We start from the raw sequence: 16085 nt of genomic DNA, 5'->3' as shown, positions 1-16085 counted from the left end.
TGCTGGTGCCTGGGGTTCACCCCCCCCAGGTGCACCACCCGACACTTGCCCGTGTTGAACTCCCCCAGGTTCCTCTCCGCCCAACTCTCCAGCCTGCCCGGGTCCCGCTGGATGGCAGCGCAGCCTTCCCGGGTATCGGCCCCTCCTCCCAGCTTGGTGTCACCAGCGACCTTGCTGAGGGCACGCTCTGTCCCCTCGCCCGGGTCACTGTTGAACAAGCTGAACAAGACTGGGCTTGCCCCGTCTGACCTGAGCTCTCGGGGCTCGCCCTTCGCAGGGACGCCCCAAGTGCTGCTCCTGGGGACCCTGCCATGCCCGGCCCTCCCCAGACCCAGCAAACACCATTAACCCTGCAGCAGCTCCCTATTGCAGGGGAGGACAGATGCGTGCCCAAGATTTCACCTGGCTGCACAATGACTTGGGGCGGGCAGGAATAAATAAAACCAACCTGGGCTGAGCTGATAAGGCCTCCAGCTCTGATGCTGCCGGGATTGGCAGTGATTTCTGCTCTGCGCTGCAGCACCCAGAACGGCTTTGCTGCTCTGTTATCAATGCTATCAGAAAATAAGTGGATTTAACAGAATCCTACCAGCTGGCAATGGGCTTGGCATGGGGCAAAACCTGCTGCATCACCACCCCCAGCTCACGGCAGGGCTGCAGACAGCCTGTCTGCCTGGCAGAGGGGGCATGAGGGGTTTTTCCCAGCTGAATTCTTCAGTGCCTCCGTCCTGGGTTGGTCCACAGTCCCTTCTGGAGTGGGGCTTCCCCCTGCCAGCTTTGGGTGGCATGCATGAGTTGCTTCATGGGGACAAGGGAAAATGGTAGAAGATGAGAGCAAGGTGAAGGCTTGCAGGAGGAAAATTCCCTGCACACAAAACACAGTCTGTGTCCCCGGGGATGCTGAGCACCCTCAGCTGCTGCTGCTGCTGCTGGGCACTGAGTGCCCTCAACACTGCAGGTAGGTTGAGGGCTGGGTGCTCTGCAGCGTTGGACCCTTTGGGCATCCCAAACCTACCGCATCCCTCACAATTTGCACTGAAAAAGCTGTAACTCACCTGCGCTCCATCCAGGGCTGGGGATCCTTGTGGGTGCCACCACCGTGGAGGCGAGACACCCCAAAGTGTCCCCATCTCAGGTGACCTCCCCTGCCAGGTGCTTGTACCTCCCCTCTCCGGTTCTGCCTGGGGTTTTCCCAGCGTTACAGAGGCAAAGGGCTGCGTGCTTCCCCCAGGAGGACCCATCAGGGTCTTGGATTAATAGTGGCAGGTGTAGTGGCACCTCTGCCTCTACCAGAGATGTGGGGGCCCCTCTGCAGGCCCTGGAATGAACTCTTATGTCAATACAAATTGCCCCAGAGATAATCCGCTCTGCAGATGCCTGCTGCCCCCGAGAGCCAGCCCGCCTTGCACGTGAGGAGGATCATCTGCTTTGCAGACCCCAGCTGCCCTCCAGGCTGCTGCAGAGGCAGCAGGAGCAGCCCAGCCCTGAGGCACACTCCCCGCGGGGGCCTCCTCTCCCAAGGGCTGCTCTATCTTAACAGTTTACATTTCATCTTCCTCCTCCACACCCCAATTTCTCCGGCATAGGAGTACCAAGGCCCCCCGTATGCAGTGGTAGCCATCGCTGCCTCCCCATCCCTTGCTCCCCCCGTTGTCTGTAGCGTCCCCGTTCCTAAGGGTTCATTTCTAGCCTGTGGTTTGCTCCCGGGAGCTTTGCTCACAAACCTGGCTCTGTGGGCGTGTGTCCTGCTGACAAGCATAGGCTCTTCCGTCTGTTCCTTTATTTGCAGCTTTATGTCAGGCTGAGAGCGCATCCTTCTCATGGGAAGCCAGGAAAACCGGAGCTGGACCAATCTCAAATGCACAGCAGCAGAATGGTGCGGTGTTTGGAGAGGGGTCATTCAGAACCACACTCTGTCGCCAGCCTTGGCTCAGAGTTACAGTTAGAATCACAGAATCATGGAATCCCAGGTTGGAAGGGACGTCAGGGATCATCTGGTCCAACCTTTCTGGGCAAGACCACAGCCTAGACAAGATGGCCCAGCACCCTGTCCAGCTGAGGCTTCAAAGTGTCCAAGGTGGCAGTGTCAACCCCTCCCCCGGGAAGATTATTCCAGTGGGTGACTCTTCTCACGGGGAAAAATTTCCCTTTCATGTCCAATCGGAACCTCCCCAAGAGCAACTGGTGTCCATGCCCCCTTGTCCTCTCCATGCGACTCCTGGTGAAAAGGGAGTCTCCATCTTCCTTGCAGCCACCCCTTAGGTACTGGTACGTGGGGATGAGATCCCCTCTGAGCCTCCTTTGCTCAACAACCCCACCCCCCCCGGCCCATCCCCATACGGCTGAGAGAGGCTTCCCAGCCCTTGGATCACCTTGGTGGCCCTGCTCTGGACCCCTCCAGCCTGTCCACATTTTTTTGTACAGCAGGGACCAGATCTGTACCCAGGATTCCAGGTGTGGCCTGACCAGCACTGGGCAGAGTGGGATGATGACTTCTTTACCCCTGCTGGTGATGCCCTTGTTGATGCACGTTAATAACAGCTAAGGTGGTCCGGCTTTGCTCACCCTGCGGACACAGAGCATCAGTCGCCTGTACCTACGCTGCGTCCCTGCCAGAGGCGTGCCAGGGTGGGCCTGGGAGCAAGCGCTGCTCTCCAGCTTTCAAGGCTGTTTCCTGCCTGATTGCCCTCCAAAGGTGCCCGGGGGGTCAGCACGCAGAGACCGAGTGGGCTGCAACAATTTTACCTTTTGGGCACGGGATGAGGTTGCCTCGGGGTGTAACCCACCATCTGCCGCACATCTCCATTTCCAGTGTGATTTTAGGGGACCGGGCTTAGCAGAACAGAAGGGAGGAGAAGAGGAGAGGACCTCTGAGGAGGTTCAGGTTTGATAGCCGTAGCTGCAGAGGTGTAAGGCATTTTTGGGAAGAGGTCTCCTTACGTGCACGCAGGTAGCAAGTGCCACATCACGTCGTGTGCATTAGGAGCTGGCGGGCTGCTGGAGCTCTAGAAGCTGCTGTCTGTGAGCAGGGATCAAATAGGGCTGTTTCTGAGTAGCTTTCAGGCTTGTTTACTTCATCAAAGTATGCGGGGACCACTGCTACGGTTTGGGGATGTGTGCAAGGGAAACGGGGAGGGGGTCTGGAATGTTCAGTGGGAGCAGAGGCAGCGCGGCCAGCGGGCGAAGGGGTGTTGCTGGAGAGCAGCCGGGGGTTTTAGGAGTCAACACCTATCAGTGATGCTAAGTCAGCCCCGGAGCAGGCCCAGCAGGAGCAACTGAAGTGATTGCCAGGTGGGCAAAGGAGGGGCAAGGAGGAGGATGAGGGCGTGATTCCATTTTGGCATTTATCATTGCTGGGAGCGGGCTCATGAAGGAGCCTCCCCTGGGGTGGATCGGGAGGCTCCTTGGCAGCACAGGGCACAGCCAGCTCCCCACGGTGGCCCATCTCCCGTGAGGACCAGCCCTTCGCAGGACCCCAGGACACAGCACTGCCCGGTCTGGTCCCCCCTCGCCTCGCGGTGCAGGCTCCTGTCTCAAGGGGGAGGTTCAGCCCAGGCTGCAGCTCTAGGCAGAGCTTCTGGTTTCTCTTCTTGGGCAGGGTTGAATCCAAAAGTCAGGCTCTCATGACTGGAGCTAAAAGCCAATTAGCAGCAGTTTAGCTTCATCAACTTGCTGACTGAATGCAAGTTTTAATTAAACATCCCATTTTAATTAGTCAGGCATCACATACAGAGGTTGCCTCAAGATTCAGAGGCCGTAGGTCTTATGCTTTAATTAAAAGAACGCAGCGCATGACTTCAGCATCTGTGACAGCTCCTCGTCCTTTTGAGGGTACAAGCAGGATAGCTGGGAACAGCATCTTTCCTTGCCGTGGCTTATTCCTCTTCTTTTACCTATGGATGCTCCAGCAGAGGAACTGGCTGCAAGATGACTTGGTTGGAAGGAGAGAAGAAACAGGAGCTGGTTGCAACACTTGGGATGTCACAGCAGGTACTGGGCTCTCAGTGTAATGCCAAGAGCTCTTTTGGGGCGAGTTTTCTGTCCTGGGGTGACAGGGAGCACCTAGCCCATCTGTGGCTGTCATCTGAAGCCTCGGGTGCAAATGGCCTTTGAAGCAGGCATGGGCTGCAGTGGAGGAGGTGGCTTTCACAGGGCACGCACTTAGAATCATCAAATCATTTAGTTTGGAAAAGACCTTTAAGATCTTTGAGTTCAACCATAAACCTTAAGCTGTGAACTCTCTTGCTCTCCTAGGACCTTGGGGGTGATAGAAAGCTTATGTTGGTCCATGAGGAGAGAGGACAGTTCTGTGGAAGAGGAATCCAAGGGGGTTTACATGGGCTACGTGAAAGCCATGCCAGCCTCACAAGGTTGCTGAGCTGTGAACTGCTGGGGGCTGGAAGAGCGCCGTCGTACAGGAGGTGCTGCAGTGGAGTGCATGTTTGGCCTGACCTTGGGCAGGAATGTCCTTTCTTCGTCTCGTTTGAGTTCGTGACTTTTCACCACCACACGCGAGCTCTCCTGCACGTGGGAGCAGCCCTTGCGGGCTGGGGGCAAGCAGCGCAGAGCTGCACAGCTCCTGGGCGGGCAGGGGCACGGGGAGAGGGGCTCGCAGTTGGGTTTTGGCTTGCGGAGGAGCCCCCCTCTCCGCTGAGCAGAGAAGGGGACTGGCGTCTCTCCCAAGTACTCCAGGTGCCTTCTCTGGCATCAGAGCCTTCAAGCGAGTTGGGGTTTGAAACAAGAGCGACCGTTCCTTGCTCTTGTTGGTGGCCAATGCTAGCCAACTTCAGGTTTCCCCCGGAATGCCAGATGGAGCTGTCACACAGAGCCGGCTCCACAAATCCAGCATCCAATGCCAAGCAGGACCCACTGCCTCCTAAAATAACAGGCTCAGCTCCCTCCTCACCACAAGGTAAACCTGGAGGCCCTTCATTGCTGGCAGCTGGGTTATACAGGAGGAGAACCAGACCAGCTCCATCCAAGAGCCCGCCTGGGCGAAGTCCTGTGTAACATGCTCTAGGAGAACCTGCTTTAGCAGGGGGGTTGGACTAGATGATCTCCTGAGGTCCCTTCCACCCCTTGCCATTCTGGGATTCTGTGTGAGAGGCGATGCGGAGTTTAAAATGGTGCTTTTCTCCATTTCTTGGAGCCTGCTCAGCCCTGCGGAGGCACCAGCCTTCTGCACCCGACTGTGCTCACCCGTGCTCTGGGACAAGGGAGAATCAGAGAGTGACAGAAATCCCTTTGTCGCTGTGCCTGGGAAGAAGGGTTACAGAGCTATTAGCGAGCACAAAGAGGGGATGGATTCTCTCCTGAGTTCTCTGGGGACGGAGATTTAAATGCTTAGCCTCCCATTAATGCTAATGTGAATTACAGAGGTCTCTTCTTACTGCCTTGAAACAAGAGCATTGAAAAAGAGGCCAGCTCTCTGCAAAGAACAAATTCACTCGATTTTAAGACACCACTAAATGGGATTTTCTTCATTTCACACTCATTAATTCCCCTGCCTGGGCTGGCTGGGAGTGTGACTCTGCTCTGGTCCAGTCCGTACGAGCTGGCTGGCCCCCTGCATGCTGGAGAACGCTAGATCTCCATCCACCATCCCCTGCTCTGCGAGGGGACAGTGGTCCTCAGAGCGGGGCTCCTGGCCCCGAGAGGCCCCCAAAGATTTGTTTCCACACGGAGATGCAAAGTGCAACGTTCCAGCATTTTTCAGGGAGGGGAAATTCCTCCAGCATGTGTCAAAAATATTAACAGCATCTTGTTTCCCGGTACAGCAGCTGTAGGAGACAGGGCTTGAGGTCCTTCCAAGTCCTCCTGAGCCTCCATCTCCTGCTCCCTCCATGTAGATCGCACGCTTGTGGGAAACGCGTGACTCTGCCTTCCATGTCCGGTGATTAAATCCTTCTCTGACGTGACCGGTTGCATTAAAGCTTAGGTTTGCTCCAAGGGTCATGGAAGGTACCTGTAGAATTTATGGACCCAATCAGTCATTTAATTTCTCTCTGCAGCCTCTGACTTATCAACATAATAACAGAAACCAGGAGGACTTTGTTTTTCTGTGGCGTATGAATTACGTTGTCACTGCGCCTGCAGCGCAGCCCTTAATGAATATATTCAGGCACGGCCGCAAGTCCCTGCGCACATTCCCATACGCGCTCCGTTGTCGTATAGCATTAATTAACCTTGTTTAATGGGCTAATCGTGATGGCTTGCAGCTCTCACTCCCCAGCAGGGTGACTCTTGCCGTAAGCAGCAGGGATGCAGCGGGAGGGCTGGGCAGATGTTCTCCGTGTCGGGGACGAGGGACGGGGCAGGGTGTCTGCTGTGCACCTCATCAACCTGATGATGGTCAAAAAAAAAAAAAAGTTTCCCAACTAGTTCGTAAACCTGCCTCTTGCTCGCAGACGCTGGTGGCACCGAGAACGTCTCGAGCAGAGGGAAGGGCTGAGCTGAGGAGGGGGATGCAGCGTAAGACCTCGAGGAGGGAGGCTCTGAAGGAGATGGACCATCTTTTTGTGGACTTTTTGGGGCTGGGCCATGGAAGCCGTCGTGCTGTGAGTCTGGGGGTGGCTGGGGTGAAGGAGCCGCACGGGGACAGTGCACGCTGGCATGCTGAGCTCTTATTTATACTTGAAGAGCACATTTCCCATTGGGAAAGCCTCAGTTACGTTGATAAGAAGATCCCCTTTCTGAAATGTATGTTGATAGAAAAAAAAAAAGCCTTAAAAAGACTTTATTCAAGGAAAAAACCCACCGTGCTGCAATTTTAATGAGGAGCTTGTAAACATAACAAACTCCCGCTGATTTTCTCTATTAATTGCCTGCGTTATCGAAGACGTTCAGTTCTCAGCAAACCACCTTGCCGGGCTTAAGACGTCTTCCTAAATCTGGGTGGGCTGGAGCCGTGCGTGGGCTGTGGAGGGCAAGCGTGGGGCAGGGCGGCGGAGGCTTTTGCAGGGGCGCAGTGGAGGGGACAAGGCAGGGCTGGGTCATCCCGGCGGTGTGGGGGGCAACGCGGCGGGGAGCAGCTCGGGCTCCGACCTCGGCTCTCCTCCAGCCTTCGCTCGGGGAGGGGAAGGAGGAGGGATGGGGAGGCCCTGCTGAGCTGACTTAGCAACCCTATTTTTATTAGAGATGCATTCGCTGATTAGCTCCACATCCTAACGACTCGGGGACGATAAATTACAAAGGAAATGCAGAAATCACTAGGGTTATATTAACATCTCCCGGGGAAGCAGCAGTAAGGTCATTTTCTGGGCCATTAAATGGTTGCCATTTGTTTGTTCCCTCGTTCTCTTCGATAGCAATTCTTTTTTTTTTTCTCAATTTCAGCCCCGCACCATCTCAGCGGGCGCTGCGCTCCGTTGACCTCGCATCCCTTCTGCACCATCACTCCCTTTGCTCCCCTCTCCCGGCGCTGGCGGTCGGGGGAGCATGGCACAACAGGGCAGGTGCCAGCATCCTGACCATGGGAGGTATGGTCACCTTAGGTTTTTGGAGATTTTGGGGACATCAGCCATCTTCTGGGTCCCCTTTTTCTGTCTGCCACAAAGAAAGATCACACCTCAAAACCTGCGTGGCGTTTGCAGGCATTTTGCAGCCCATGAAAGAGGCAAAATCTCTCCCAGAGGTAAATGGTCACGGGTGATTTGCCTAGCTCTTAATAACTCTTCCTGAAATCACAGCAAAAGGGGAAGATTCTGGAGTTAATGTTTGGAAAGCACCAGGAAAATGAAAAAGCACAAGCCATGATCATTATTATTACCGGGTTATGCAGCTCAGCTCGGCACGGGCTGGAGCAGGCTCTGGGTGTGCAGGCATGATGCGTGGTGGTGGAGCACCCTGCTCTACCTTAGCTTTCAGGAGGGATTGGGAGATTTTTAGTCTGGTTCGGGTGGCCTGACCCGTGCCCTTTTGCTGATCACCCTCAGCAGACATGGGTCAGATCCTACAGGATTTTTGGTGTCTGGCTCCCTGGAGAGCACAGATCCCGGGGAGGTATTGCCTGGCTCGTTTTGAGACCCGGGATGGATGTGGCTTGTCTCTGATCACCCAGGGAAGCCTGTGGAGGAGGCAGACACTGAATATCTGCTTCCCAAACCCAGGGCATCCATGATGACGGCTCCTCCTCCTTTTCCTCTCCTTCACGCTCAGGGCGGCAGAGGCTGGACACCTCGTGGGTTGCTGAAGGCTGCACACCCCGGGTGGGCAGCGCTGGTCTGCAGTCCATCCCCAGCCCAAATCACACACGCATCAGCTCCTCCAGCACAAGGGTGAGTCTAGGACATGGAAATGACCCTGTTCTTTCTTCCCCCCCTGCAGAGCCAGCTTTCCCAGGCCCTCAACGGCTTGTCAGACAGAGCCAAGGAAGCAAAAGAGTTCCTGGTCCAACTCCGCAACATGGTGCAGCAAATCCAGGTACTGTGTCTCCTGGCAGAGGAGCAGCCCCTTCCCATGGGAATGAGCTGCTCTCTGCAATCCTCTGCCCCATCTCCCCGGCTTGGTTTGGTGGGTGCCTCTCCCAAAGGGGCCCACAATCAGCACCTGCCTTTTCCTATTACCCCCCGCAACCCTCCCAAAAACTGCTGCTCCCAAAGCTGCCTGTGCCATGGAGTGAGCAGCAGAGACCCCCGCCCTTCCCATCTCTGCCATAGGCAGATCCAAGGATGTGGCAGCATGGACCAAACCTGTTCCTCACCTGCCACCACCACATTTGCCATGAGCCAAAGGTGTAAGCACCCCACGTGCTAAGGGTATGGATTTGTGCGTTGCAGTGATGCAGATGCACGTACAAAAGTGGCCCATGTGGTATCATAAAAAAAACAAAAAACAGGTTTCCCAATTGAAATGGAGATGTACCCTGGGCTGTGATGCTCTGCTCTGCCCCGCAGGAGAACAGCGTGGAGTTCGAGGCCTGCCTGGTGGCCCAGTGTGACGCCCTCATTGACGCCCTCAACCGAAGGAAAGCCCAGCTGCTGTCCCGGGTCAACAAGGAGCACGAGCACAAGCTGAAGGTGAGCCCTTACCCACCGGCTGGGGTGGGCAGAGAGCTTTCTGCAGAGTTGGCACCAAATAGGGACGAGGACCATGATGCTGTTTGTTGGGGTGAAGCGCTGAGGGAGGAGAGGGGAGGGTCACTGGAAAGCCACTCGCCTGGCTTTTCACGTTAGCTGCATTCCGTTTTGCTGCAGGTGCCCAACCCGTTCCCAGCGTGATGGACCCTGAGCAAAGCGCTGCTTCCTCCAGGTGGTGGTTCCCACTGAATTACCCCATTATTGGGCCAAACAGTAGTCATTAGGTCATGTGTACAGCATCCACAGGCTGGAAACGGACCTCGTTCATGTTCCGTGTTGCTACTGGATGGTTCTGCAGGATGTTGAGTGCCTGTAACTTCTGCTGGCTTCAGCTGAAGTCCTGGGGTACTTGGTGTACCTCTTTCATCCTCAGGCAGGAGCAGGGATTGCTCTGTTTTCTGTGCTTGGTGAGCACCTCGTGGCCCCAAGGTGATGCTTGCACTGAGAGAGGTGACTTGTTGGCACTGGGGGAGCTGAGATGCAGCTCTAGATGTGAGCGTTGAGGTCAGCTGTGAAAATGGGCTCCTGGCTTATGTCGTTCCTGCAGTTCACTACACCGTGTCTTTTCAGCTGGTTTGGGGCTGAGAAGGGAAGCAAAGGGCCAAATCTCACTGGGGACTGGTGGAACGGGCATAGCAGTGCCCAGTATCTGTTGGACAAGGTAGTTGCACCCTGACCATCGCTGATACAGGTCAGCTGAGGGATTTGACACCAACATCATTTCGTGTTTCCAGTGTCCCTCTTCCAAGGACATTTCAGTGTTTGGGCTAGAAGCACCTGTATCTCCTCTCTGGCTCCACTTGCATCCCCCCAGTCTTGCTTTGGGCCATTCAGGAGGCTCGAAGGGGATTCCTGGACTTGCCTAAAATGAGGGAGAAAGCCACCAGTCTCCGTTCTGCCTGCACCGCAACACGAGGGCTTGAGAGTGTTTCCATCGGGAGATGGACAATAGCAGTTTTGTGGGACCAAGCCCAGCACCAGTGCTCGGTGTCTGACAATAAAGCTCAAGCCCAAACAGCCATGCCACGCTGCCAGCCTGTCTTCTAGGCACAGAGAGGACCGTCACTGCCTGGTGGGCTCTCTTTCCCTGTTCCCCTTCAGGGCACGGTTAATTAAACTCTCACAAAGCTGGGCAGCACAAAGCAATTTCCCTGCTCAGCACAACCCACGGAGGCCTTTCACTTTTTGGCTGGAGGAAGGGAACTGCATCCCATTGCTTGCCCTTACCATATTGCCTGTCCCCCCAACAGGTACACACGTACATCCCACCCCCATCCACCCTTGATACCAGCTGGGCTTTGTCATTAGGAGGCCTGACCCTTAAAAGAAGAAACAGCCCCTGGGTTTCAGACAGGACTCTGTTAAAATCAGCCCTCGAGCCTCCCTCCCTGAAGGACCAAGCTCTTGCAGCTCCCCACGCGCCGTGGGAAGGGCATGGGCAGGAAGGGCTCCGTGGCACATGAGCCTCCATCCAGTTAGCAGCAGCATCACAGCAGCTGGTGTTTAACATCCAGAAGCTGCTCCCTTCTGCTCTGCAGCCTGTGGAGTGTTGGTCAGATTTTTAGCCTGAAATGACTTGATTTTCCCATTCAATTCTTGGCAGGGGGACACAGATGACGGGGAGGTAAGTAATAAATGTAGCTGTGCTGCCTTGGCCTTAGCCTTGTACGGGGAGAGTCACACAGTGCTGACCCACCCACGTGCCAGCTAGGGTCTTGCACACTGAGATTTGCTTCCCAGGGCTTCAGCATCGTCAGGCTGGGACACGCAGCCTCAGCTCACAGCCCAGATGCACGCACATCCTTCCCCTCTGGCTTGGGGACAGGGACGGAGAGGGTCTTGCCCGCTTTCACAAGCCGCAGACAGGATGGGATGCAGGAGAGTCTCAGTCCTGTTGGGTACCTCCCTGCTGTCCTCCTTGTGCATGCACAGGGTCCCCCAGCCACACCAGGCCACCGGGGTGAGTGTTCACCACCAGCCCTGCAGCCTGGTCCCCTGCGCCCCCGTCCCTGGCACTGCTACTGTCCCCATGTGCTCTGTCACCCAGGGGAAGGGGCTGCCCAGGTCATTGCCACGTGGGGCTGTTTCCCCTTTGCCCTCTCCAAGGAACCCCCTGGGCAAAGGAAACAGCCTTTAGGATGAGAGGGAACAGCCTCAAGTTGTGCCAGGGCAGGTTTAGGTTGGACATTGGCAAAACTTCCTTCCCCAAAGGGCTGTCAAGCACTGGAAGGGGCTGCCCAGGGAAGGGGTCGAGTCCCCATCTCTGGGGGGATTTAAAAGCCGGGCAGATGAGGTGCTTAGGGCCAGGGTTTAGTGGTGGGATGGCAGGGTTAGGGGAATGGTTGGGCTTGATGATCTTAAAGGTCTTTTCCAACCTGAATGCTTCTGTGATTCCATGAAAGGCAGCACCTGCAGCCCCAGCTGGGCGCAGACTGGGCCGGCCTCGCTCAAAGGGTCAGGGGAACGCAACGAGACATGAATGGGAAGCAGCATTGTGCCCGGAGCAGCTGCCTCCCGATGGGACATCCCCCCCCTGCCAGAGGCTGGGGCTGGCTGGGGGGGATAACAAAGCCCCCAGCTTTCTCCCTGCGGGTCTGGAACACTGGAGGTGTTGCAGAAGGAGCAGGAATCCTCCGGGGTGTCAGGCAGGGTGTGCGGCAGAGGGGCCACCTCCCTCCCCACCACTGCCCGCCCCGTCTGCAGCAGCACAGAATCATAGAATCATGGAATCATTTAGGTTGGAAAAGACCTTCAAGATCATCAAGCCCAACCGTTCCCCTAACCCTGCTTTTCCACAGCCTGGAGAAGAGAAGGCTGCAGGGAGACCTGATTGCGGCCTTTCAGTACCTAAAGGGGGCCCATAGGAAAGATGGGGAAAATCTTTTTAGCAGGGCCAGCTGTGACAGGACAAGGGGTGATGGTTTTAAACTAAACCAGGGTAGGTTTAGGCTAGGTATAAGGAAGAAATTCTTTACAATGAGGGTGGTGAAACACTGGAACAGGTTGCCCAGAGAGGGGGTGGAGGCCCCATCCCTGGGAACATTCAAGGTTGGACGGGGCTGTGAGCAACCTGATCTGGTTACAGGTGTCCCTGCTTCTGCAGGGGGGTTGGGTTGGGTGACATCTAGGGGTCCCTTCCAACCCCAAACATTCTATGATTCTATGATTCTAAACCCTGGCCCTACGCACCTCGTCTCCTGCTGCGTGCTTGGCGCTGTCTCTTTCTACACATGCCCTGGCACTCACTTTGCACTGAGTTTGGACCCACGGTGAGTCCTGCTGCAGGGCCGTGGGGCTTCTCCTGGCTGATGTTCACATGAGGACAGGACAACATTGGCTGCTGGCTTACAGTGAGAGCTTCACCCCTTCCCACAGGAGGCCAGCCCAAAGCATCCTAGCCTGGCCTGTGTGTCCACTTGAATCATAGAATAGAATCATAGAATCACTTTGTTTGGAAAAGACCTTTAAGATCATTGAGTCCAACCTTTAACCTAACCCTGCCATCCCACCACTAAACCCTGTCCCTAAGCACCTCATCTATCCTTCTTTTAAATCCCTCCAGGGATTGGGGACTCGGCCACCTCCCTGGGCAGCCCATTCCAGAGCCTGACAACCCTTTCAGTGAAGAATTTTTTCCTAATGTCTAGCCTAAAAACTTGCCACTGCCATGTCCCCAGAGCAAGTCAGCTGAGGAGGTGAGACTTAGCTGTGCCACCCAGGAACCCTTTCAGACCCAAACCAGTTGCTCCAGCAGCCGGCACAGAGCCGCAGCACCCTGGCTGCAGCCGATCCCTCCCGCCTGCTGGGAGGTTGCCCATCATGGCACGGAATGGCACCGTGTAAGTGAGGAGGAGAGGCACGGGGGGACAGAGCCTGCCGGCTGGCCCGGTGCCATGGATGCCTTTTGCTGGGGAGCCCAAGTTCCCATTCCTGTGCGGCGCCCGGAGTTGAGCTTGGCTCAGCTTCAGGATTGACCTGCTTTGGCTTGACACATATTTCATGGAGGCAGGCACAAATCCAGGTCTGCCTGTGGGCCAACACTAATTGCTGCGAAGGGAGAGAGGTTTGGGAGGAAATGAACTTGGGAGGGACGTTTCCCTGCCTTTCCCCAACCTCCCGCTACACTTGGATTCAGATTAAGAACACAGGCTTTAAAAAATAACATCTGGAGGAGCAGTGGGGCCAGGTGCCCGCTCCACCTCTAGGACAGACTTCCTTGTCTGTCCTGCTCCTCATCGCTGGCCCTGGTTTTCAAAGGAACAGTATGGTCTTCTCCAAGGGAAGATGCCCTACAGCCCAGGTCAGTTTGAGCAGGGGACATAGAGGCTTCCCCGCAGTGTTGTCCTGGGAAGAAATCTCTCCTTAGTCCACAGAACACATGGACTGAGCTCTGTGTGCACCTCCTTTAAGCTTTGACAGTGTGGTGGACAATTCTGACCTTCTTCTGGCCTTCAGGTCATGGGGTGCCTCTGCTCTGTGATTTCACCATGGTGCTTTGGCTGCAGAGCCCTTGCAGGCAAATGGCGGTTGTCACGTTTACCCAGGGAGCTGATTATATAGGAAACTGTCACCAAGGGCTCCTGTCCGTGGCACTAGATCTCCAGAAATGAATTGCTGGTCCATGACCCTTCTTCAGGGGTTACAGTCAGGATTTTCCAGGAAGCCCAAGGGAACTTGGTGTCCCCCATTGGATTAAGTGATCAGGACTGGTGTGAAAGGATGAGAAACAGGACAGAAGCACAGGTTTTGTTTCCTGTACCGTACCATTTCTGTACGGAAACACCAGATAGGATGCGCAGGTCAGGTAAACTCATCACGAGGTGTGTTATTTCCTGAAGATGCAGATATCAGACCGCTGCTTTCCTTACAAATCCCTCCATACTCTGCACTATTTTCTCCATGCTGCGATGTCTGTGGACCTTGGGAAGGGCATTGGCACCAAGAGCTGGGCGCTGAGGAGCTCTGCAGACCTGTGATCGGGCTGCAGGGGATGCCTCTGGTTTTCTGATGTCCCTCAAGCTTTCCACTTGGTGAAGAGTGACATCAAGACTGTTGTCCGTAGCATCTGTCCACGTGCCACGTTCTCCAGTGGCTCTGCACTGGAGACCAGGTCTCCATATTGCACCTTCCCGTGCTTGCTGGTGCCTTTGATCAAAACGGGCGGGTGCAAGGCTCCAGGACCTGCCTGCTCCAGCATCGCACGGGGTTGTTAACGCAGCAGCTTGGCTTTTCCCAGCTCCGGCCTGAGCCTCCCAGTAGCGAGAGGCAAGTCACCATGGTAACATCCACCTGGAAATGCTCTGCTCAGAGGACGTGTGATTGCGGGATTCAGCACAGTCAAACCATCGGGATCTGTCCTGGGGATTTTTCCATCTGGGATTTTTCCATCTGGATTTGCGGGGCTGCGGCGAAGCACGGCAGCACCGCTCCCCGTAATGCCACCCTCCGTCCCCACAGCCGTGCAGGTGACCATACGGTGTGCCCAGGGTGAGAAGGCTCCGTGTCCTCCATGTGACATTCCCAGCAGGACTTGTCTCGGGCGCTGAGGAGCTGAGGTTCAAGTGAGGTTGAGTGCCTTGAAAACCAGTTATCTAACCAAGTACTAAAAAGAGGAGGAAGGTGAGGAAGACATTTAAGTAGAGATGAGTGCAGATGTTATTGCCTTCTAGGAGCTGTATTAAAATGTAAATTATAGTTAATGTCATCTTACAGGGAAGAAAAGCTCTTGAAATAAATTTCCTATTTTAAGGTAGTAGTGAACTGCTGTGAGTGCACAGCAAAAGTCCTTTTTATAGACTGTAATTAGCAGCCAGCTTCTGGTTGTTGCCTCCTTTGGCGCCTAAAGAGGAAAAAAGGCATTTGATAAAAGAGACCACAAACAAAATGCGTGGAGCTGCCCAGATCCCCTCACCAGCTGAGCCATTAGCCCTTTCCCAGAAGATGCCACCACTGTGTTACCCGTGTAGTTTCAGGAGAGGTTTGTAAACTGGTCTACGTCCATGCAGAATTTATGGCAGCCTGGTTTTCCTGGCGATCTGGTGAAGACCGCAAGGCTTTTGAGGCTTCCTGAGGCTGCCCCTCAGCCCAACACAGACTCGTTTGCTTGCATGAGTCAAAGGCTTGAGGAACTTCCAAGCTTTGCTCTCCGCTTTCTCCATCGAAATACTCTTCATTACTGGGGTAACAGGGAGCTGAGGTGCCCCAGGAAGTGGGAATCCCTGATGCATGAGGAGAACCACAGGATGCCTAAGGCCATGTGGAAAATCTGTGGGCTTCGGTGGCCCCACTGGGTTTGGACCGTGCCTTCAAAGGGGTGGGAGATGTTTATGTCTTATTTTTTAAACCTTTCATTTCCCTAATTAAATCGACTCACTGTTCCTGTCTGCGTCCCATTTCTCTTGTGCGGGGCGCAGAAGCTGTAAAGCCACAAAGCCCCACTATGTCCCAACCAAAGATCCCTCATCTTGCCTTGAAAACGGTTGCTAGTGAAGAGAAACCTGGACTCCTGCTGTGTAGATGCTGCAATTAAACTGCCATTGCAGGCTTTAGTTCTCCAGGTGAATCGGTGCTGGAGCCCCAAAGGGGATCAGGGAGTTACAGAAGGGCAGGATCCCTGGGGCTGAAGGACAGAGCCGCAGCCGCTGCGTTGGGTGTGCCTTCTGAGCCCCTAGGGCAGGCAGCCTCCAATCTCCAAGGCTGGAGACTCCTCAGCCTCTCTGTTCTGGTCTTTATGAGCTTTAATGGGGAAAAAAAGCTCTTACTTCCATTCAAATAGAATTGCTGGTATCTCAGTTTGCACCCACATGGATAAAGATTTACGTAGCCTCGGTGGCAGCCTGCAGCAAGCACTTCCACTCTGGACCAGACCTTTATTAGCAGGGATAATCTGCCAGGAAGCTCGGTAATTACTCAGCCTGGAGCTGCCTGGCGCTGGCCTCACCTCACCCTGGGGAGTGGGCAGGGTAGAGGGGCAAAGCCGAGGCTGGCGTCTGGGTGCCCCAGCTCCCT

The 16085-nt window shown here is 55.0% G+C and overlaps 1 protein-coding gene across 1 annotated transcript in view; it reads left to right on the top strand.

The window, feature by feature from the left end:
* Positions 1–16085, top strand: part of LOC104129632 (E3 ubiquitin-protein ligase TRIM9) — a gene marked incomplete at its 3' end in the record, with an annotated part of 92870 nt that overhangs the window by 39552 nt on the left and 37233 nt on the right. Inside the window, exons 3-4 of the mRNA XM_035897985.1 lie at positions 8326–8421; positions 8895–9017. Of these exons, the coding sequence (XP_035753878.1) occupies positions 8326–8421; positions 8895–9017 (219 nt within the window). The remainder of the gene's footprint in view (positions 1–8325; positions 8422–8894; positions 9018–16085) is intronic.

Source organism: Egretta garzetta, unplaced genomic scaffold, assembly GCF_000687185.1.
Source record: "Egretta garzetta isolate BGI_Z169 unplaced genomic scaffold, ASM68718v1 scaffold1077, whole genome shotgun sequence".
Classification (NCBI taxonomy): Eukaryota; Metazoa; Chordata; class Aves; order Pelecaniformes; family Ardeidae; genus Egretta; species Egretta garzetta.
Note: the sequence above shows the minus strand (reverse complement) of the source record. Positions and strands in the feature narration are given on the sequence as shown.